A 22,617-nucleotide genomic window follows, 5' to 3' on the forward strand; every position below is an offset into this window, starting at 1 on the left:
ACTATGACAAAGGCTACTATTGTTCCATAGCTAACAAAGAACAAAAGGACCAGTTTGTTACATTTGGTAACAGTACTTAATTGATAAGCAAAACCAGAGATTTCTGTGTAGGACAAGCAAAGGGAGGTTTCCAAGTACCTCTTAATTGAAAAGAGCTCAGTGCTCTCAACTCCTTGTGGAAGTGTTTGTAAACTTTGGTACTGGGTCACAAGTTAACTGGCTTTGCTTCTGTGGTGAAAGGTATCACAAATGGTCACTAGTTTGCTGAGAGGATTTTCTGCGTAGCTGTGACCTCGTAATTGTGCTGCTTGGTACTATGAGAAGTAGTCTTGTATGCTAGGTTGAGATGGCAACTAGTTCATCCAACGAATCAATTTCTAGCAAGAATCTAACGTGGAAAGCCCTGTGAGTATGTGCAGCTCCACTTGTAAATGTGGCTTTCCTGGTGAAGTTAAACTACAGAAGTAGACAGGAGTCTTATTTCGGGGACTGTTGCTGAGCATGTGCTTGTAGGTAAGGGAACAAAACAATATGCTGTAAGCTGCATGAGCTGGGCAGCAGAGGCTCTCCCAGTGTGTTCTGATACTTTAGAAAAAGCCTTGTTGATCACACAGGTGATATCTTGGTGATTCATAACGAGTCTGAATGACCTGAATGTGGATGCCTGTTTAGTTGGAGTAGTGGAGGAGGAAGGAAAGCCTCAGACGCCCTTGAAGGTACACTGAGGAGTATGCACTAATGATTACCATACTTGAAATTTCAGTTATATAAAAGCAGTAATTTTTTTAGTATACCTTGCAAAGCCAAAGCCTAGAAATATGAAGTCTCATGAGTGAAGGACTTTTAGACCTTGCTGTTTCAATGAACATAAGAAGCTAAGCCCTGCGTAAGCTGCTCTTCCTTCGTTTACTTTTTGGGGGAGTAAAGGTGGCTATTTTGAATGACGCTGTATTTTAATTTCTTTTTAGCCAGAAGTGGCTAAAAGAGCCTGAAGGGAAGCATATTTAAGTTGGAAAGATGATAGAGTGTGGTGAAGGCATGGAAGGAGCCTTAGCAGCAGAAAAAAGACACCAAATTACATGTTTTTCTCAGTTTTGTGGCCCACATCTTCCCAGTGAAATGGCCATGGGAGTTTTGAGCGTTTCTTTGTACTTGGGAAAAGGGATGAAAGGCTTGACTGTCTTAACAGATAAGAGCTGAAATTTTTGCAGGCAGGGTTTAATTTTTTCCAGTTTGTTCCAATAGGAGGCATTTCAAATAAATGCCAGGTGTTGCTGTATCGCGTGCCTTATAAGCCTCTTCTGGGTTTTCAGTGGGATTTTTTTGCCCCATTTCAGCCCAGTGCCTGTTTTTCTGTGCTTAGCAGCACTGCCAACTTGCCCATCCCAAACCAATGCCGTCAGCATAGGAGTCCTCTCCATTTTCCAGTTCCCTGAACTCTGTACTAATAACTAACTATTGGTCTTACCTTATAAGTCAACTAATTTTTATTCCCCTTTGACCTGAAGTAGTATTGGGAACAGAGAATGTACCTCAATTTTAACTTATCTTTAAATGCAGGTATTTTAGCCATGTTAGATGAGCTGAAATGCTGTATATTTTTATATTTTTCTGTACCAGGTTAGCCTTAATTATGTAACTTGCAGCCATCGTGGAGAAGAGGCGTCTCAAGAGGCTCATACTGAGTGTGGACCATACATATAGTTGCACTTGCAGTAAAAATTTAAAACTGAAGCTTTGACCTGTAGAGTTCAGCTTGCTGAGAAAAGTAGCCAAAGAAAGAAAACTAATCATTCTTCTATGGATTAAATTGCTGATTAAATCACTGATTTTTAACTGAGATAATTGGCATCTACCTCTCATGTGAACTTCCCTGATAAGCATTCATATGTGCATACAAACTTGCAATGTTTAGCGGCTGTGCAAATTTCTCCCTTGGTTTTCCTTTATTTAGCTAATGCTGCATCAGCAGAGCTTGTGCTTTGGGGGTTACACAGCTCTTGGTATGATTCCTCTGGTGCTTGCAATTTTCTGCAGGACTTCAGTGTGTACATTCAGCAGCTGCTGCTTGCGTTACCCTCTAACCCTCCACTTCAGTGGTGATTGCTTACACAGGTCCTGTTTATTTACATGGAAATCTGGCACAGTGTTGGCACCTTTGGAAAAAAAAACCCACAAATGTGCTGTAACAAGCAGGGTCTGTCTTGCAGTAAGGAAGGCAGCTTGGTGACCTTAGCTGATCTCCATGTTTCTTTATAACCTAGCTGCTTCACCCGGGCTTTGAGATGCTAGTTTCTAGATTTCAAGGGAGTGGGGGGCATGTGTATTTTTTTTTATTCCCTGACATTCCTAATTAGATTTCACATGTCTGGTTCTGAACTTCAAGTCCCTGGGCTACAAACAAGGTCTTTGTGCTCTCCCCGTGCTTAGAAGCATGAATAGAAAAAGTGCATCCAAGTCCAAAGGGTGTATGACGCTATTGCTGTGCCTGTGTCATGAATGCATTTGAGGGGCCTAAAGATAGAAGGGTCAGCCTTGTAGAGCAGTTGAGTGGTCACCCTGCCACTGGTGTAGGTACATCACAACTTGGACCATATTCTGTGATGGATGCCTGTGCCCTTAGGTTTATTATAGATATTTTTTTTTTTTTCCTTTTAATGTTGAATTCAAGAGCTAAGGGGAGGGCAAGAAATTGTAAAGCTGAATCTTGGTAAGAATTCAGTTACTGTTTTCCTCTGTCAGTTAAAGATTGAGTCAGGGGAGTTCATTGCACTTGTTGGCTACTGTTGAGGCAAGTGTCAGCATGGCTTCAAGGTGATAATACTGTATGGATGTGTATCAGCTTTTCTTGTTATGGTACTTCCAGCTGGCAGAGAAGTTTCCTTAGGTCTCAGTCTGGAAAGGACTGTCAGTATGAGTTTAATAGTCCAGCTTGTGACTCACTCCATTGTATTCAACAGCATTATTTACATGGGTGTAAAGTTAGTGCTTACCCTAATCTCTGCAGGATCAGTGTCTTGGAGGGATTGATTTTCTTTGCAGGAGATAAGTATTGCCAATCAGTTAAGATATCATACTTGTCTTTTCAAATCTAGTTTGAAAACAGGAGAGAGATAGGTAAAATAATCCACTCAGGATAAATGTAAACATCTTTAAATACCTTTCAATTTAAAGAGATAGCTTCCGTAAGTCTTGTTGGAATACTAACCTATTTCTCTATAAATCTCCTTGCTTAAACATACATAAATAAGAATAGCAGAATGAACAAGTAATTGAGGATGCTTAATGTAAAAATAATCTTCCTCCTACTGGTGTGTGTTCTTGTTACATAAGGCAAAAAGCAAGTTAAAGTGAACTTACATGTTTTTTGTGTAGGTAGATTTAAAATGAGATGAAAAATGTGATTGATGAATAGTATTTTCTTCCTCAAGCATGTGACAGCTTGCTAAGTACTCTCACTCACGTATTCCTGGAAGAATGGAGGCTTCTGGGGAGTTTTGTAGGCTCTTTCAGATGTTTTGAGTAAGAGAAGTGATGGGGGTACAGATACAATAGTTTCACTGAAAAATAAGGAGCAACAATACAGCAATATTGTCAGCATGTTACCTCTTCTTCCCAAAGGGTTTTTGCAACTTGGAGTTGTTCTTTCCTGCCTTTTTTTTTTTTCTTACTTAAAAAAAAAAAAAAGTACTGTCTGCAAATTCTTGGAGAGAGGACTGAATTTTCCCAAGGTAGATGTTTTGTTGTTCATGCTCATGCATATGTGTGACTTTGGCTGATCTTATTGCAAGCTCTGTTTGCATGTGGAAAAGACCACAGATTTCTTAGTCGATTGTAACTCTATTCTGTTGTAAAAAGCTCTCATAAAAGCAAACTAAATGATCCTTTTCCTTTTTTATCTTTTCCAGTTGCCTGTGTCTGGCAATTTAATTGACCTTTATGGCAACCAAAGCATGCCTCCACCAGGACTAAACATCAGCAACTCATGTCCGGCTAATCTTCCTAATATAAAAAGGGAGCTCACAGGTAAACATATCTAAAATACCACCTTGGAGCAATAGCATAATTGTTTTGAATTCAGGTGATATTGGACATAATCTCTATTGTGAGAAAGAGTACATGGATGAATAGTTACTTTCTTACTTTGCAGACCATTTTTTAGCAGACATTTTAGCCTGCAATGCAGTTGTTTTCATGTGTGGGTGTATGTGTGCTCACTGTGACAAATTAAGCTCAAGCCCCAAGGAGTTACAGTCAGATCTGCGCATTGAAAACATTGTGTCATAGGAAGTTTCTCTTGCAGAGCTGTTTTCTGTCTTGGGCTTATTTGTTTTATCAACACCAAACTTTAAAAACTTAACATCTGGAGTCTCTGTGGGATTCATATTGAGGAATGCTACATTTCGAGGCTTTACACTAGTTGAGGAGGGCAGTAAGGAACAACTAACTGGTTGTAATATGAAATCTGGATGCCTAAATCCTATAAAATGTAGAATTAGGTACTTGAGAAAGAATATGCATCTTTTAAGATGAAAATTAAGTATCCTTTACATTTCTTGTTATGTTGGTTCTTCCAGCAGTGCTCTGAATAAGCCGTTGGAGGCATGGGGAGTGAAGTGGGATGTTAATAGCTTCTTTCTCTTATGCAGCTGTATACAGAAACTAAGTAATTTGAAGGAGGAAGTAAGAAGTTTCGTATTCTCGAGCACGTTTCATTTTTGCTGTTCTGCTTCACTTGGAAGGATATAACCACATGTAGGGTACAGTACGCAAGGCAAGCTGTCCACAGGATGAACCAATGGAGATCCATTCTAGAGCTGATGACAAAATCATCTTAATACCCAGAAATAGCAGTTCTTAAGCCCAGCAGGGAGTCATGCTGTGTGCAGTATGGTAGAGGCATAATTTCTTTCTTGGCTGTCATCTTTCTGGGTTTCTGTTGTGAAAACTCTAAGGCTGACTCAGTTGCAAAGCAGGTTCTGGGCAGGAGTTAAAGTAGAGCAGTTTTAATAGCACAGGAGTCAGCTTCTTGGGAGGAAATGCCACATCTCTGTGCTGGCGGATATTTGCATTTATATGACTGCATAAAATTTGAGTTCAGCACTAAATGAAGGCATGCAGACTGCACAATGGTTTCTGACTGCTAGAAATGGAAAAGCTTGTACAGCAGTGGAACTGTGTTAAGGGGAAGGTGGGAATGCAAGAATTACTCCAAGTCCTGCTTTACATACAGTCTCATTGCTCCAGTTACAGAAAGACAAAGGTGGCTGTAGACTGCAAACTAAACATCAACTTGTCAGATCTAGGCTGCTGGATTCCCTGCAAACAGTTGTATAAGACTTCAGGCAGACGAGGCAGAAAGAGAGGGGAAATTAGTGAGTAAAGTGGTCTTATGGAAATCCTCAGTATTTCAGAATAAACCTGAATTAACTTAAATGTCCGTATGCTACATTCACCTGTACGCAGAAACAATTTAGATACGGAGCTGTTGGGACGGGTCCAGAGGAGGCTACAACGATGATATGAGGGGCTTGCGCACCTTCCATATGAGGACAGGTTGAGAGAGTTGGGCTTGTTCAGCCTGGAGAAAAGAAGGCTCCAAGGAGATCTTATAAAGAACTGCCGGTACCTGAAAGGAGCTACAGGAAAGCTGGAGAGGGACTATTCATAAAGGCTTGTGGTGATAGGACGAGGGAGAATGGATGGATATAAACTGGAGGGGCAGATTTAGAGTAGACATTAGGAAGAATTTCTTCACCATGAGAGTGGTGAGACACTGAAGCAGGTTGCCAAGGGAAGTTGTGGATTCCCCATCCCTGAAGATGTTCAGGGCGAGGTTGGATGGGGCCTTGGGTAACCTGATCTAGTGGAATGTCCCTGCCCATGGCAGGGGTGTTGGAACTAGATGATCCTTAAGGTCCCTTCCAACCCTAACTATCCTATGATTCTAAGTGCTTTTTCTGCTCAAAATACATAATAGCAGATTGCATTTAGTTTAGGAGAGATTTAGGAATTAAACTGAAATCTAACAGCAGTCACTTTGGCATTGATCTGGCCAAGCCTTTGTGCAGAAAGCACTATTGATGGTGCTTTCTGACAGCTGGTGATTTTAAATAGGCATATTATTTCAGGCAGGAGACCTTCTGGTTCTCTACTTCTTGATTTTGCTGTTGGAACTAGGCTGGAGAGGGCCTGAAATATTGAAATCGAGTATTTGTTAGGAACCTTTCTCCATTCTACTGTATAAATACCAGAGTTGTGAAGAACCAAGGAAAGTCAAAACTATTATCCGAGCATCTGGTGTTGATGATGGTTGAGTTCTCAGCTGAACCATTTAATGGGAATCCTGCTCGTTCAAGAATGAATTTTCCATTAGTTTTGACCATACAAACCGCTTATCTGTTTCATAAGGCAATGTCAGATTGAACACAGATTTCATTGAGATGTGATAATCTTTCAAGCTTTTGGGGTGTCCTTTAGGGGCCTCGTGTAGAAAAGAATGTCTTGTTACACTGCATATAGCATGGGGTAGCTCTGTATATTCTAAATGATGAAGTAGTAAACTTCCAGTACCCCAAGGGAAACCTTTTATCACCTGTTAATATGAAGTGGATGGGACATAATCCATGTTCCTTAAAAATAGAATAGTACAGGAAAGAAACTTGTTGGACTTGCTGTGAAATTCAATAGTGCTTGCTGGTTCTGAGTTTTAAATGCAATGGGACAAGGATTCATGGCCTCACCTTTTAAAAAAACAAAAGGGGCAGAACAAACATGAAAATACTTAAAATTGCTTGAGAAATGTATGGTCAGATGAGAACTAAAAAAGTAACAAATTTAGTTGTGCTTTTGCCCAAACTCTTGCATGCTGAAGTCCAGTAATAAATGTGTGGTGCATGCTTAAGAACAGTTCTGAGTTGAGGAGACAACTCATGTGCAGTATGCTTGTCATTATTTTTCTTTTTGCTTTTCCTGAAGCAAGTACTGTTGTTTTCTAACAATATTGCTAATCAAGGTGTTGAGTTTTTCATCTTTTTTCATATAATGAGAACAGTTAGTGCAGCTGGAAAGCACAGCATTTTTAATAGGTCACTTAACTTATTCCTTGAGTGTTGTGGTGATGTGCATGCACACACCACAAAAGGACGTAGCCGTAAATTCCAGCGAGTTGAACCTCTGACTCCTGACACCTGCACAGGATGTGAAGCGAGCAATGCAGCAAGCATGCTGTTCCTCTGGTTGAGCTTCTGTGTGGTACATAAGTGTGCTGGCTGGATGTAAATGTAGGAGAAGGTATGTTGGATTTCAGCAGTTTGCTGTCCTCAAATGCCTTGCTGAATCAGGGCCTCTGTGGGAAACGTTCTCATCGGGAAAGTCAGTATGGGAAGTGTGGGAATAGGTGCTCTACAGAGGCTGAGGTCAAGTTGAACGCTGGTGTTGCATTTCAGCAATCACAGCTTACGTTACAGGCCCTTCTCACCTGCTGGAATGCATGTAATAGGTTTGACAAATATCAATCAGGCTTCCTGTACACATTTCCCAGACTAAAACATTGTATTTTAATTACTTTAATTACTTCATTCACATGCACAGTATGTATTTTTTTCTACAGAGTCAGAAGCAAGAGCGTTGGCTAAGGAGAGGCAAAAGAAAGACAATCACAACTTGAGTAAGTTTTGATTCTTCACGCTTTGCACCGATTCTAGTAATAATTTGGGGGTTTGAATGCTGGTGTTTTAAATCTGCATGAGACACTGCATGCAGTTTATAGTACAAGTTCATTATATTACACCCATAGATCAAATATCTCTGATTCTTGTGAAATATGTGCTTAAATCTACTTTTGAATTTTAAACTTTGTTTCTATTTTTCTCAACAAGCCAAATGAACAGGTTGTTGTTATCAGTGGAATAACTGGATACATCATTTGATCCAGTTAACAAACCCACTGTGCAGAGTTTTGCCTTTTTTTTTTTTAAAGTTAATCTGAAATCATAGATATGCAGTCAGTTTAAACTTCGGTGTGTCCTCAGAGGGGCAGTTTTATAAGGGAATGCCTATTTCCAACTTGGAAAAAGAACCCATTTAAAAATAATGAGCATTTTATGACTTAAGGATCCTTAAGTTGTCCTTTAATACCTAATGTTACTGGAAAAAGGGAAGTGCTTCATGCCTTGAGCTATTCGGAAGCCTCTTCTGTAGCATGAAAAGCTAATGCATGAAAACTGGTATTTAAGTTTGACTTTTGGATCCTCAAAATGTTTCACCTGGAAGAGCACTTTAAAAAAAGAGACTATACATTTTATGCCTTTTTCTGCTTCAGAATTTAGTTGAACATCTAAATTTCTGTTTCTGAATTTGTTACGGTTTTCCCTTGAAAACATTTGCTTCTCAGTTGAGTCCTAGGCTAACATAGCCATCCTGGTTTTAGCATCTCAGTTTCTGTACCGCTTCAGCAGTCCCACGGTTTTACAGGATAGATAGAACTTCTGTCTTAGTGTGTCCATGCGTAGGAGAGCAAAATAAATTATTCTGTTAGTGGATTCTAAGCTTCAGGCAGATGTTTCAAATGCACTTAAAGACACCTTTGATGAAACGCTTTATATGTTGTAATTAAGGGTGAATATCACTTGTAACATTTTTGCTGTTTTCCCCAAAGTTGAACGAAGAAGAAGATTTAATATTAATGATCGCATAAAAGAACTAGGCACTTTGATACCCAAGTCAAATGACCCGTAAGTATAACGTGCCCCAAGGAGACTTTGGGAGGGAGGTGATGAAATAGTCTTAGAAGAGAAAAAGAATTTACCATAAAAAGAAAAACAAATCTTGTTTTCTTTTATAATCTTGGCACTTTGTGTCTGCAGAATGCAGATTGTTTTGGAGTTTATTTTTTCCCTTTTGGAACTTGCTGAAGCTTATATTATTTGATATTTTTTGTCACAAAATGGTCACCATACCATTGTCAGTAGGTATGCATCCAGCAAGACCCTGTGCTTTGGTACGGCTGAGGTTGATACTCAGAATGACTGCCTCGCCAGAGGCAGAGTTGCCAGGGTGTGAAACCTTGGTCTAGTCTTACTGCTTAGCAGGCTGCCTGGCTGCTTGTCCTGCTAAATGATTCTTTTAATTTATTGGATGTCATAGCACAGCAACTCGTAACTCTTCCTGTGAAAGTGGAGGGCAGTTCTTCTGGGAAGCCATCCTATTCCCCTTCCCTCCAAGAAAATAGTAAAATAAAGAACGTGGCTGTGTATCTGTTCAGTGATGATTTGCCAGTGTTTGTGGTAGTTTCCCAGTAGTTCTTTTAGGTAATTTTATTGTTAGTAACTTGTCTTAACTAGACCCAACACTGATTCAATAGCAAAGAACCCATCTTGCTCTGGAGCTTGAAAGTCTCACTTAAATCTGAATTAGTGCCCTCTGCTTTTGGGGAAAATTTACAGTATTTTAAGGGAGTTGCTTGTGGAGCAACTCATAGCTGCTCCTCAGGGAGGCTCTTTAGCTTTCTTTAAGGCAAGCAAGGCAGTGTTGCACAGTATCAACCTATGGGACAGGTGGGTCCTTGGTCTGATAGTGTGCAGTAAACTTTTTTTTATTTAAAGCAAGATATGTCGGGGAGAATATGGTGCAGGGAGCCTCTCTTAAAGTGAATGTGGGAGGAATAATGTGGAAAAGGCAATATGGGAGCCCCGTGCCCCATGACTGGAGAACTGTCACAGCTAGGCTGTAATGTGGCATTTATGTTTTAGCCAGAGTTAAGTTTAAAGCACCCAAATATGCTGCTGTATAGGGCTCTTACCCTCCTACCGTAACATAGCTCTGATACAGTGCTACCAGGATCTAAAGGGTCTTTCTCTCCTGGAAGCACCTGGTCATGTTATGGTCCTTTTGATTCCCCTGCTGTAATCAGGCATCACCCAGAAAACAAGCCCTACAATATTGGAGAAATGTCTTGTGGGATTTTTTTTGTTGTTATCTTGCAGCCTTGCAGTAAGGCGATGAAAGGAGCCCCTGATCCTCAGTGGCTCTGCACGGTGCTGGCTGCAGGCTGCGCAGACAACAAGAGGTTGTCCTGGGGGCTTCAGGGAGCCTGGGCGGCCGTCAGCTGAGCTGGGGCTGCCTCCAGTCTGCCTCCCAATAGCTGTCTTCTGGCCCCCTCTAGTGCACTTCACATGCCTTCTCCATTCATAAACTGCGATTAAATATTACCCAGGTGTTATGTACATCTGAAATGTAATCATAGCTGCTGATATAAAGGTAATGACTATGAAAGAAAGCCTCTCCGAGAGCCCTAACTTTTCCTTTTGTGTGTTTTCCAAGGGATATGCGCTGGAATAAGGGAACTATTCTAAAAGCATCAGTGGACTACATCCGTAAACTGCAGAGAGAACAGCAGCGCACGAAGGAGCTTGAGAACAGACAGAAGAAGTTGGAACATGCCAACAGGCACCTGCTGCTCAGAATACAGGTTTGCTGATAAATAAGCTGTAAATGCTTTTGATGTTGCAGTGTGTGATTGCAAATAATGGTAACTGAAGCATATTTGTAGGAATGTGGGTTAGAAAGATCCATCATTGTAATACATGGTGAACAACGCTGAGATGTCTGCAGAGATCTTTCCAGAATATAACAGGATACGTTAGTTTAAAAAATGTGTATATGATCTCCCAGCACTCTAGTAAAGCACTTAGGGCTGGTCTGTTGGTTTGGGGTTTTTTTTTCTTACTATGGCCAACATAAGCTGTGAACCATCCTATAAGAAGGATTTATATGGTAATGTACTTTTTGGGGGGTTGCCAGACCTGAAGAATCGAAACTTCATATACATTTTATGTGTTAATAGTGATCAGATTCAGCTCAGCTGTTTTGGAGTGTGTTCACTCTTGTTTGTGGAGTTTTTTGAACTATAGCTTTAGTACTTGTTTTCTTTTCTTCTGAAGCAGTTCCAGGTGAATGGCAATAAATGAAATCTGTTTGTTTTACTTTGGGTTTCCTAAATTGCGTGGGGACCAATCTAGGCGCTATCTGTCAGAGAAGGTCCACAGATTGCACTCTTCTACATTTGATCTCTTATTTCTTCTCTCGATATGCCTCTCCTTGATGCTCTGCAGGAATCTGTCATCTGCTTTCTGGTGGGGGGTAAACATTGCTCACAGGACAAAATGGGCAGGGGAGAGTAGTATTGGTGCCAGACACTGCAGCACCATTTCTTGAGTTCCACGTAGGTCTTGTGGTGACTGGCAGCTGTATTTGATGTGAAGAATGCCCTGACTTGTCTCAAAGCAGCTGCAGAGAAGTGCGCCTAATATGAGTGCTCCAAAAGTTTTTGCAGGAAGACAGCCAAGGGCTATGGATGTTGGTTGCCTTTCTTGTTTCTTGAAGTCTGTAGGACTGTAAAATAATTCTCCTCAACTCTGAAAAGCAGTAGGTGGCATGAATGTGTTTTCTCTGTGAGTCATTGCCTTGTTGGATTCACTCAGGTTCCCAATAAGCCTGTATCGCACAAAGATTTAGAGGTGAGAACTCCATTTCTGTACTTAATTCCTTTGCCTTCACCTCAGCCTGGATAGGAAACCTCAGACATGCAGCCTACACAGTTTTTTTTTTGTCAGCTCTGTTCTCCAGGTAGGCAAAGATAGCTGGATATCCAGTCCTCCCCATAAAAGGATAGTTAAAGTAGTATATCTAGAATTGGGTGTAACAACACAGAAGCAGCAACGTCCCAGATATTCTCAAGCTACTACTCGCCTGCAGTTCAGGACTCTACATGCTATCTCCTGGGTCAGGAGACCTTGAAGCATGGCTAATCCACAAAGTAAATAATGAAGCTAGGAATACCCGAGAGTCAAGTGTGGCAGTAAACAGATTTAAAATAGAACAGTCTGGAATAAGCTTCCACGTGGTTTTTTGTACTTTGTGCAGTCTGTTTGCTAGAGCAAGATGATAAAGATGCATGACCCTCCTGCAGAGCAACATCAAGCAGTGGTATTTCAAAGCTAAGTCTGATCACTTTTTAAGCATCTTTCACCTTCTTCTATGTGATCCACCTGCTCTGGCTCCTTATTCAATTGAAATAACATAAACCCTAGACCCTCAAATAATGGGCAGTACATCTGGCAACAAATAACTTAGAGTCTGTATTTTCCCTTTTTGTATTGATTCTGCTTAAGCATAAAATAAGTAACTCCTGATTTGGCATATTAACTGATGGAAAAAGTGTTTCCTTCTTCCACCTTCTTCATTGATCTTGCAGTGTTGCATTACAAGCTTGTCTTAGCTTGAAAATGGAAAAAAATCAGCCTCAGTGATAGGAATGTCCAGAAACAGTACAATCAAAACAGTGATTGTGATTGCCTAATGTAATGCATAAGTGGAAGCAAAACATATCTAACTGCTGCGTTTAAATGAATTCTTCTATTATCTGTCTTCCATCAAGTGCATCTATGTGATTAAAGGTGAAGGTAGGACTTAAGCTTTTCATGAAGATTTGAAGAATCCTGGTTGTGTGTCAAGTCTGAAGCCTTCCTATGACTCGCCTGTATTTTTTCAGTGCAGGAATAGTGTTGCTCAGTTTTGGTGGATGTCTTTGCTTACAGCTCTACTAGACCTATGGAATGAGAGGCGTACCTTGCAGTGTTTGTGCAGGAAATGACAAGCTTCATAGAGATATGCTTTGCCTTCACATATACGGTTTTTTGAAAGTACTAAGTATATGCTTCTGCTGTTTCACTTTTCCCCCAACTTTTAAATGGTTTCCTCACCTGGGCTGATGCCAAACTTGCCTACTATGGCATTGGTTTGAGAAGTGTCCTGAGGGGAAACATGTCTGCTCTACAGGGCACTGGGGTTTGGCTCTGGTGGAAGTTCTGAGGAGAAACGTGAAGGACTTGGGTGGGGTGGTGTTTACCTACCTCTTTAAGAGACTAGTCTTCAGGTGAAAATCTGCAGGGCAGAAGGGTATGAAGTGCAAGCACTTGTCACTGTTGGAAAGGGAAGAAACAAGTTTCTGTTGAACAGCATAAACCGTAAGTCACAGGACATAAGGTGAGAGAGTTTGCTTTCAGATTTTTTTGATTTGTCCCTTATCCTCCTTTACAGGAACTTGAGATGCAAGCTCGGGCACACGGACTGTCCCTTGTTCCGTCTACAGGCCTTTGCTCCCCTGACATGGTCAACAGGGTCATCAAACAAGAACCTGTGCTGGACAACTGCAACCAAGACATCATGCCACACCACACAGACCTGTCTTGCACTACCACCCTTGATCTCACTGATGGTACCATCACCTTCAGTGACAATCTCGGAAACGTGACTGAACCAACTGGCACTTACAGTGTTCCTGCAAAAATGGGATCCAAACTGGAAGACATCTTGATGGACGATACCCTTTCACCCGTAGGAGTAACTGACCCACTACTTTCCTCTGTGTCTCCTGGAGCATCGAAGACGAGTAGCAGGCGGAGCAGTGTGAGCATGGAAGACACCGATCACGCTTGTTAGCATATACTTGGCACACCTTCCATAAACTGCTTTGTTTCTTGATCAGTAGATTAAATAATTTACCTTTTGTAGACGTTTTTGATTTTTTTCCCCCTTGTGCTTCATCAGTAGCCCAGTGTGTGTGCGTGTGTGTACATATTATATATATAGGGATTTTTTAGAATTTTTGTGAAGAAACTTGTATATTCTATTTTAAAAATCCCAACGCCTCCAAAATATTGTACAGCATATGTACAGTATCTGTGAACTGGATTCGCCAAGAACTTTGAACTGGTCAAATCTACTCAAAGCAATAGAATTAAAAATGAAGAGTGTTTCTACAGGGGGAAGGGGGAAATTGTAGAATTGTAAATGCAACCTATTTACTTGGAAACAAAATGTAAATTTAAAGAATGTAAAGAAACCAAAAAAAAAAAAGTCCCAATTTGTAATTGTATTAATTGAATAGTGCTGCCTTAAAGATACAGTGTCCCTCAAACGTTGGTCTTTACATGACAAGTGTTTAGGGAGAAATACCCACCCTATTCAGAATACAAACATGAAAAAAAAGTGTTACGATATCCTGACTGTGTTGATTGTGATATCAGATGCTGTTGGTGAAAATTGCAGGGAGATGTGAGACTCTTTCTCAGAGTGCCATTTAATTTTACTCTGAGCTGATTTGGGTTTTCCTTTTGATCAAGGTTCGAGTTTTTCTCTTAGGTTTTTATTTTGTGTTGTACCGCATGTTGATGGCTTGCCGATAGTAAACCAGGCAGGAGCACTGTAAGTTGGTATACACTCTTTGGGCAAAAAATTTATACATTTTATCAGCTGGGCACATTATGTTGTACATATCTAATTGGCTTTATTTTTTTTTTAATTGCGTTGTACAGTTTCTTTTGATTTGCATGGATTCCTTAGTTATCCTCAGCTTTTTGTTTTAAATATATTTGTATTTCATTTGTAAGATTTTTGCCTCTTAATATTGCAACAATTTTTTGACATTTTTAAACTCATTGGAAGTTTTCTGCGTTCTTTGTAAACACTTGAAAGGAAGCTTTTATGCAGGGTTCTGTGTTTTAAGAGAGATTTTGAGAATATTTTGTATATTACAGTCTCACTTTGAAAATGTTTTTAAACACATTTAAGGTAGAGTACAAATTTAGATTAGGTAATAAAACGACTCTATAGAGAAACTGAACTTACATATTTATTTTTAGTGATACAGAAAAAGTAGTAAGATGCTTGGAAACATAAGTATGTAGTTAATATACCCGTTATAGTAATTTGTGTTTTATTTCAGCACTGGGGCTGACATAAGAAAAAAATACAAACAAAAAAAAAGTAAATTACTGTATCTGCAAATAACTGTTACTTGATAACAATGTTATTAATTTTTAACATGCAACAATGTTGTAAAAGTAGTTGGGTGCATTATCTACTCAAGTGTAGTCCTATGCAATAACGGTAGTTATACTTGTACTATATCAAGCCTAGGTGTTTTACAGAGGTGACGTGGTGTTATGAGCCAGGTGGGTTGAACGGATTTCTCGATAGCAGCCTACAGCTGACTTGCGAGCGGCAGGCAAGCAGATCTCGTTCAGAATGAAGTGCCTTAAACTCTAGCTGTAGTCTTCCTCGACTAGCACTGACTGAAGTGTGGCATAGGAGAGAGCTTTCGGCTGGTGTTTTATTGAAGTACAGCATGGTGCCTACGTATAGAGAACAAGAGCTTCCCGTTCTCCTTTGTGCTACACTGGAAATTACATAGGATAAGCAGAACGGTTAGTGACTTGAGTGCCAGTTTGGCAGGCATAAGGAAACCTTGGGTCGCAGCAGTTAGCGTTCAGAAATCAAATGTGAATTGAGTAGCAATAGGATAGCTGAGGACAACGTTGGGCATTCCTGTAGCCTGCGGTGTGGCGTGCTGAGCTTGCACCCAGACTTTTCCCCATGGAAGTGTTCTTGAAGCGTCCCCTGCCTGGCACTGCTCTTCCCAGTGCTGATGGTGAGGGGCATGGGGCTCAGCGGGGATGCAGCTGGCTGTTACAATGCTCTGGGGTCTATGTTTGTGTTGCTCTTTCTGTGGCTGTTACTGGCTGCATCCAGCTGTCTCGGTGTCTGCTGGTGCAGTGAGCTATGTGTTAGCATCAATGCAACCACCAGGTTGTGGCGCTTTTTTCCCCCTATTTTTTTAAAGGAGGAGCAGGAGTTAGATTATGATGATGCCTCTCCCCCCCAACCCCAGACAGCTTTTGAGAATGTGTCTTTCCTAGGGTAATGAAGCTCTGACCTGGGGCAGGACCCGGAGCCTGCAGGATACACTGCAGCCATCACGGTCCTTTGTCAGGAAAATGGTCCTTTGCCTCCTGTTCCCTGCAAAGGCAGCGGTGCCGTAGTCGGCTCCAAGTCGAGGATGTGGGTACAGGCTTTGGGTGCTGCTGTTAGGTAACGATGATAGGTAAAGAAAATCAGGGCTGTAAAATGCTGGTGACTAGAACACAGGGCGATGTTTTCCTTCCTTGTTGAAATGAGACAGCTCTGCAGCATTGTACAACAGAATCAGGGTGCACACACTTGAGTGTAGTGACTGAAAACCACTGAATATATTGAGTAAGGCTTTTAGTTGATGCCCATCCTGGGCTTTCAGAAATTGCAGTCTCAACTGTGGTATATAGATATTTTTTAAGCTTATGTGAAACCACAAGTACTTGCAGACAGCCACAACTTCTGATTTTTGGCTACATGATGTGTGGAGATGAGTTAGGATTTGAGAAAAACCATTAAATCAAGAGCTGGATTTCTTGATAGAAGTACTTGTGGCCCCGGCAGCCGTGTTGTGCATTCCCTGTATGTTGTGTTGCTCTGGGGTAACATGACTCAGCTGTGCTCTTCACTCCATGTTTTCCAAAGACTACAGTGCTCCTTGGAGCTGGCCCACTCTTCGAATGAAGCATGTTGATGCTGCAGTGAGGACATTTCTAGGAGACACAGACCTCCAGGCAGGTGCGAACTGGAGGTATCTTTGCCTGGTGGCGCATTGTGGGATGTGTGGCCGTGATGTTTTACAGGGGATTGATGGCAGAGGACAGAGACGGCGATTGGAGGCAGAGTTTGGCAGGAATTAGATGTAGTGAGGTAGGCAGAAGTTGTCGCCCAGTCTGTTGCTGGTGTGTTGTGTGGCACTGGGCTGGCAGTGGCTTCCTGAGCAGGTGGACAGGATTCCTACCAATTCTCACTTTGCCAAAGCCATGCGACAAGTGGGAGCGTGCAGAGTACCATGAAGTTCTTCCTTACTGCTTTTGGCCTATGAAGCAATATTTAACTCTTACAACCTGTAAAAGCAAAAAGAAGGTACATAAGGAAAGCACAAAGCACAAAATAATGCACTTACCTTTATGTTGTTTGACATAAAATGCACTGGGGGGGAAGCTGATGTTGATAATAGTATAAATACCTATATTTCTTGAAAAAGTGACATTAATTACTGCCTCTTGCTATGATGCTTGGTACTGTAATGTTGATATTCATCTGCTGTTGACTGCAGCAATAATTTGTGTATGGTCCATAGCACTGTAAATTATGGATCAATATTAATGTATCCAATGAAATAATTTGAACTGTTGTTCTTGATAGATGGATTAAAGCATTTGGTTTTTCACATGCGTCTGTGTAAGCCACATGTTTTCTGTGTAAGTGAATCTTGGTTTTTCTGTGCATTTGAAGTCACAGCAGAGCTCCTGTGTTTGTCCTTTGGTGGATGTGTTTGTGCTGCTGACTTGGTTGCATCAGAGCTGTCTGGTTTTGTTTGCACTGGGCTAGCACTGGGTAAGTGGAACTATGGATCAGGCCCTATTTATGCTTTGCAAATACACACCAGAGTGGGTAGACCCAAACCTTCTGGACTGGCATAAAGAACAAAACAAGTGGACATGGAAAAATGTCATTGTCCCTATTCTAGTGGGGTCTTGCCTCCCTCCCTTCTTAAAGTGGTGTCTGCCACCCCCATCTCTCCTGCAAGGTCACCTATCCTGAGCAGCAGCTCAGTGCCTTCTCCAGCTGACCATGGAGACATCCCAGTCCTCAGTCTGCTCGTTCCCTGGATCACTCCTGAAACCTCGACCAGTGTTCAAAAAGCTGTTCCTGGATTGTGCTGGGAGCTGCAGCTGGTGGTGGGTAGGAACCACCTGGGGTCTTGTTCTGTCTTCCTGTCTTCATTATTTTTCCTTGTCTCTCCATTTCTTTCATCCCTGTTCTTCTACTGTGCTCACTTTGTGGAGTCCTTGACATCTCTGTGCACATTGCTGCAGCAGCAGTGGTGGCTAATGCATATTATATCTCGTGGGGCTTCAGCCCTTAATACAAACAAAAAGTTTTGAATTTGGCCTGTCTTGAAAATTGGATGCCTATTGACAGTAGAAAATACTTAATTCATCTGCAGTTAAAATGCTTAGCTGACCTGCTCAATTTAAAAACCAACCGAACAAAAATTGCTGGGTGAAGCTTCCTGACTCTGCTAGGACAACAGCAGAAAAGCCTTGCACCCTCTTTATAGAAGATGCTTGAGTTAAAGCTTGAGAGTGTTTCCAGCAGGCTTTGTAATGCTCTTTAGAAATTCAGCACAGTGTTAGCATGTGCTTTTGTAGGACTGCAATAGGATGTAATTTCGAATTTGAGGTTTTAAATGTATTTTGGCTTTCCTCTTGGCGGTCAGTTGTGGTAGTGCTGCGTTTTGTGAGTGGATTTCGTGCCGTTGGTGGGAGCAGCTCCAGGTTTTAGTGGGTTGCAGAATCCAGGAGGAGAAGGAAGGAAACCTGTTGTGAGGATAATGGCTGTAAGCTGTTGCTCGGTGTGTGCCAGCAGATCGGTGGTAGTAGGTCTGCTTAGAAGCCTTTTAGTTCCTTTGGACACGCATGAAAAAAACCTCTGTGGGTTAGAGAAGGGAATGTTCAAAATAAAGCTGCCAGTGCCTGGTGGGGTCTGGTTTGCTGGCAAGCCCTGTGGCTGGGCTGTGGGTTACTGTGGGGCTCAGCTGCACGGTGCAGTGGCATGGCAGAACCCTCCCACTGTGTCACAACATCCTGTGCTCCTGCCAAGGAGACACTTCTTGGGGCTTGGCAGCTCCTGGTGCTAGGAAGGAGACTGGGATTGCACTGCCTCGCTGGGTTCAGCAGCTGATGCTCCTTTTGCTGTTGCATCTGGAGTGACCCAGGCCCTGAATGGTGGGCACACTCTGTTTCTCCAGCTTCTTTGAAATATGCTCGCTTAAAATTGCAAGGGAATGGGCTTGGAAAAGTATCCCTAACTTACTGAAATCAGTAAGGCTTTAACAGGATGCTGTTTTACAGGTTTGATACCTGTGCACTAACCATTGCTGTTGTCTTTACCTGTGATATGAAGTGCACCCGTCTTTGCTTCTCCATTTTTAATGAAGTTTTTGAGAGGCTCTCTTAATGAGCATGTGTTGAGGCTCATGTCTCCACCCAGGCCTGGAGCTGCACTTTCTTGATTTCATGACTTTCTCACCCAGACTGAAAAGAAGTGAAAAGGCTTCTGTTAAACTCTGGCAATGCCAAATGTGGGTGGACACTCTTGTTTTTGATTCCCTGGAGAGAAGGCAGCTCCCAACCCCTTGTGCTGCCAGTCCTTTGACCCTATCCCTGCACCACCAACCCTGAGGCACTGTTGTGTTCTGTGATCATAGATGGAAACAAATGCTTCCTGCACCAGACCTCTGCATTAAATGCTGTCCAAGAGCTGTGCAAGGCGACGAGAAGGCTGCTGCCGTTAGTAGGATGAGCCAGGGCATGCAAAGCATCTAACTATTGATTGCTGGTTTATTGTATGTATGAAAACCACTATGAGGTTGATCTACATGGTTGCATAATGTGGTAACTATCTCAAATAAGCTATGGGAGAGTTCTTTAATGCCCTGATGTGTTTGCTGCTGGAAGGGGCAGAGAGCTGCTCTGGATTTCTGGAGTGTCTGTAGGACACTGGTGGAGGCTTTGGGAGTTGGACACAGCGCGTGAGCATCAGGCCAAACGATTGCTGTAGTCATCAACAGGGCAGCTGCAATTATTTGGGAGGGGAGGGTAAGCACCTGGGGTCCAGTGCAAGACCCAGTGTCTCACTCTGGGCTCTGAGCAGGGTTGGGCAGATGGGGTTCTGATCTCACTCGAGGGCTTTGCCTCACTGTCACCTTTCAGCAGTGCTTCTCCAGAGCTCCTGCTCCCTTTGGCTTCCTCCTTGCCCTCGATGGCAACAAGAGCTAGACGTTAATTATTAAAGTGGGGAACAGCTCGCCCTTGTGGGGCTGCATCCTCTCCTGCTGGCTGCAAAGCTTGAAGAATCGTGGGCTTCTCTTAGTGGGCTCAGACTGCATCCTGGTGCAGGTGGGGCAGAGGTGGCTTCCACCTGCAGCTCCGCGTCAGCCCCAGCCCAGCACGGGCCAGCGAACACGGCCTGCTCTGAGGTGAGTTACGCTTTAATAACGTAATTTCCAAGTAGTTTCCTCTGAATGTACTGGTAATTTGTAGCAGTGATAACGGCTTCAGACAGACGAGCACAGCACCGCTGAGCACATGTTGTGTTGTTATGAGGAATAAGGACATTTGCTGTTATGTTCAGCACTGTTTGTATTTCCACTTTAAAGACATCTAGTCAAAACATTTTAGTGTCTTCAAGACTTCTGGCCTGATTCTTATTTTATATTGGGTACATTGAATGCTACCATTGACTGGACAAGAGTAATAACTGCTTAGATATTCCTTTATTAAAAAATATCATAGACCATAATCTTCCTCTTTTTTTTCTTTCCTCTGCTGAAAAGCAGTTTCTAGAGCAGGTCTTTGAAAAAGAAATTGCTTCAGAACATGTAAATAATAAAATAATTTCCTGTTCTCTGACCACTGAAGTAATTTTGTTCAAACAAACCCACGAAGGACTTGTGGTACAGAAAACCCAGCTGGGTCCTGTCTGGCTTTCGACTTTCCCCTTTGGAGTAATAAGTCATTCAAGATAATAAGAAAAGAAGCAGAGATTTTAGCTCTAATGATAATACTTCCATTTGAAAAAGCAGGAATTAATTCAAATGGAAAATAATTAAATTCCTGCTAGACATTAAAAAAAATGCACTGCAAACAATGAGGTGTATTTTAAAATCGCTGTTTTATTAATAATACTTTCCTCTTTCTTTGCTTGATCTTTCAGTGACAAGCCTCGCAGAGGCACTCTTTATCAGACATTGAAGCAATTTAGGTGCTGTCATATGCCTCTCTTGATATACACGTATTACTCACACAGCCGTTTTATGTTCTTTAGCATATTTTAGTATATAATTAAAAATGTGGCTGTCTGCTACTAAGCAACCAAGCATGTCGGGGTTGATTGTATTCTGTCACCCATGGCAGAAGGGAGGGTAAAAAATAATAATCATGTGTTCACTTTTCAGTCTTAATTGTGCTCCAGCTCCTTTGATATGTTGTTACACACACACATCTTCTCCTGAAGATGGAGGTAGAGCCAATGTGTGGGAGCAGCTGGCGAGTGACCTGCAGCCACCTTGCTGTTTTACCTGCCTGGCTTTAAATGAGTACGTGTGGTTTTGTTGCTCTTCTGGAACCTGCTAGGCTGCTGCTTGTTTTTCCGTGGGACTGGAGTGCTAAATGCCTTTGCGCCCCTGAGGATCTCTCCCAGGACATTTAGAATAAGTTGTTTGCCTTGCACCTCTTCCACATAGGAAGACAGTAGTAGGACTCTTGCACAGTTGGGCAGCCAATAATAGTGCGCTTCTTTCATTTCTAGATCGTCCATTGTGAAAAATGGCCCAACTACCTCCTGGAGAGGGGGAAAACTAGTTCCAAGCATCCCCAGGTGATCACGCTAAACTCTGGGACAGGAGCACCAGGGCTGCAGGTCTCTGGTCTCAGATCATCTCTGAGAGGTGGCCAGCACCAGGTGGAGCAGAGACAACAACATACACACCCCTCCTCCCACAGGCTCTCAGCACATTGTCCCGCAGCACAGCTATCCTGGGGGCTTCTACCAAGTTCAGATCCTTGTCTAGTCTTGTATTGCACTGTCCCTTTCTTTTCTAGCAAAAGGCTGATGGTGCAGACAGCTTTCATGTGAGCAGGAGCGATGCTTACCTGGTTCAGCTGGTGGGAACTGGCTGAATGAACTTCATTTTGATGGACTGGAAAAAGCACAATTTCATTGATATCTTCAACCACAGGCTTACTTAAGGCATTAGGGGATTATTCCTGTGGGAAAAAGTGGCTCTGAGGATGTGCTCTTACGCTGTTTGCTGCAGGACCCCCATGGGAAGCCTACTTGCTAAGGCAGCACTGTCTGTGTGAAACCCCCATCTCTGGGGAAGGGTCAGGAAAGTCTTTTGTGTGCTTCTAGGCACATGTTCCAGGCTGAAGAGGAAAAGGGATTTATGTCAGCTATGTTCCTCATTCTCCCAGTGCCTTTCTGTCTCTTGAGCAGGTGCAAGCGTACACAGGCATGCATTGTGTGCAGTGATACAATAATTTTTAAAGTTTTTTTAGTTTTAATAGCTTTTATTACTTCAGCAAAACAGAAGCCAACACATCAGCACAAACTGGTATGACATAAGGAAAAAAAATCAAAATAATAATGCTGTAAATAATTCAAAGGCTGTTTGTTGATTGTGATTCTGTTTGTTCAACATCCTGGGAAAAGGATGACATTGCATTTACTTTTTTCAGAGTCGGCATCTGATGTATAACCTGCTTTATGTCTGCCAGGATCCTGAGACATGACACTGAGGCTGCTTGAAGATGATAAACTTGCTTGGAGTCCCCCAGTTTCTCTTGGATTTCCTCAGCTGACCTTATCTATCTATAAGCATGGTGATGAGGAAGAAGCCCTGGCCAGCCAGGTAGAAGGATGCCCAGAGGGTTCTGCAGTGGTAGCCTGGAGCTCAGCTTTGTTCATACACAACGCTGATGCAAAATTGTATTGCATTTGTCATACCAGTGGCTTTGCAGGGGTTACACAGTGGAACCTCTACTATATGTTTTGGCAGCAAGATGACTCTTGCCAGCATGTGCTCGGTATCTAGGAGTCCTAAGGTATAGGACTGCCTTGCTGTCAAAATACGTC

General features: G+C 42.2%; 1 protein-coding gene across 4 annotated transcripts in view; it reads left to right on the top strand.

Moving 5' to 3' along the window:
- MITF (melanocyte inducing transcription factor) overlaps window positions 1–17,150 on the top strand; it is a 108,322-nt gene extending 91,172 nt beyond the window's left edge. For all 4 annotated transcript variants that reach the window (XM_069866091.1, XM_069866092.1, XM_069866093.1 and 1 more), the window contains 5 exons: window positions 3,909–4,026; window positions 7,613–7,669; window positions 8,660–8,735; window positions 10,324–10,471; window positions 13,102–17,150. In XM_069866091.1, the coding sequence (XP_069722192.1) occupies window positions 3,909–4,026; window positions 7,613–7,669; window positions 8,660–8,735; window positions 10,324–10,471; window positions 13,102–13,503 (801 nt within the window). In that variant the 3' untranslated portion in view covers window positions 13,504–17,150. The remainder of the gene's footprint in view (window positions 1–3,908; window positions 4,027–7,612; window positions 7,670–8,659; window positions 8,736–10,323; window positions 10,472–13,101) is intronic.
- The last annotated feature ends 5,467 nt before the right edge of the window (window positions 17,151–22,617 follow it).

The sequence above is a fragment of the Phaenicophaeus curvirostris genome, chromosome 11 (assembly GCF_032191515.1).
Source record: "Phaenicophaeus curvirostris isolate KB17595 chromosome 11, BPBGC_Pcur_1.0, whole genome shotgun sequence".
NCBI classification, from domain to species: Eukaryota; Metazoa; Chordata; class Aves; order Cuculiformes; family Cuculidae; genus Phaenicophaeus; species Phaenicophaeus curvirostris.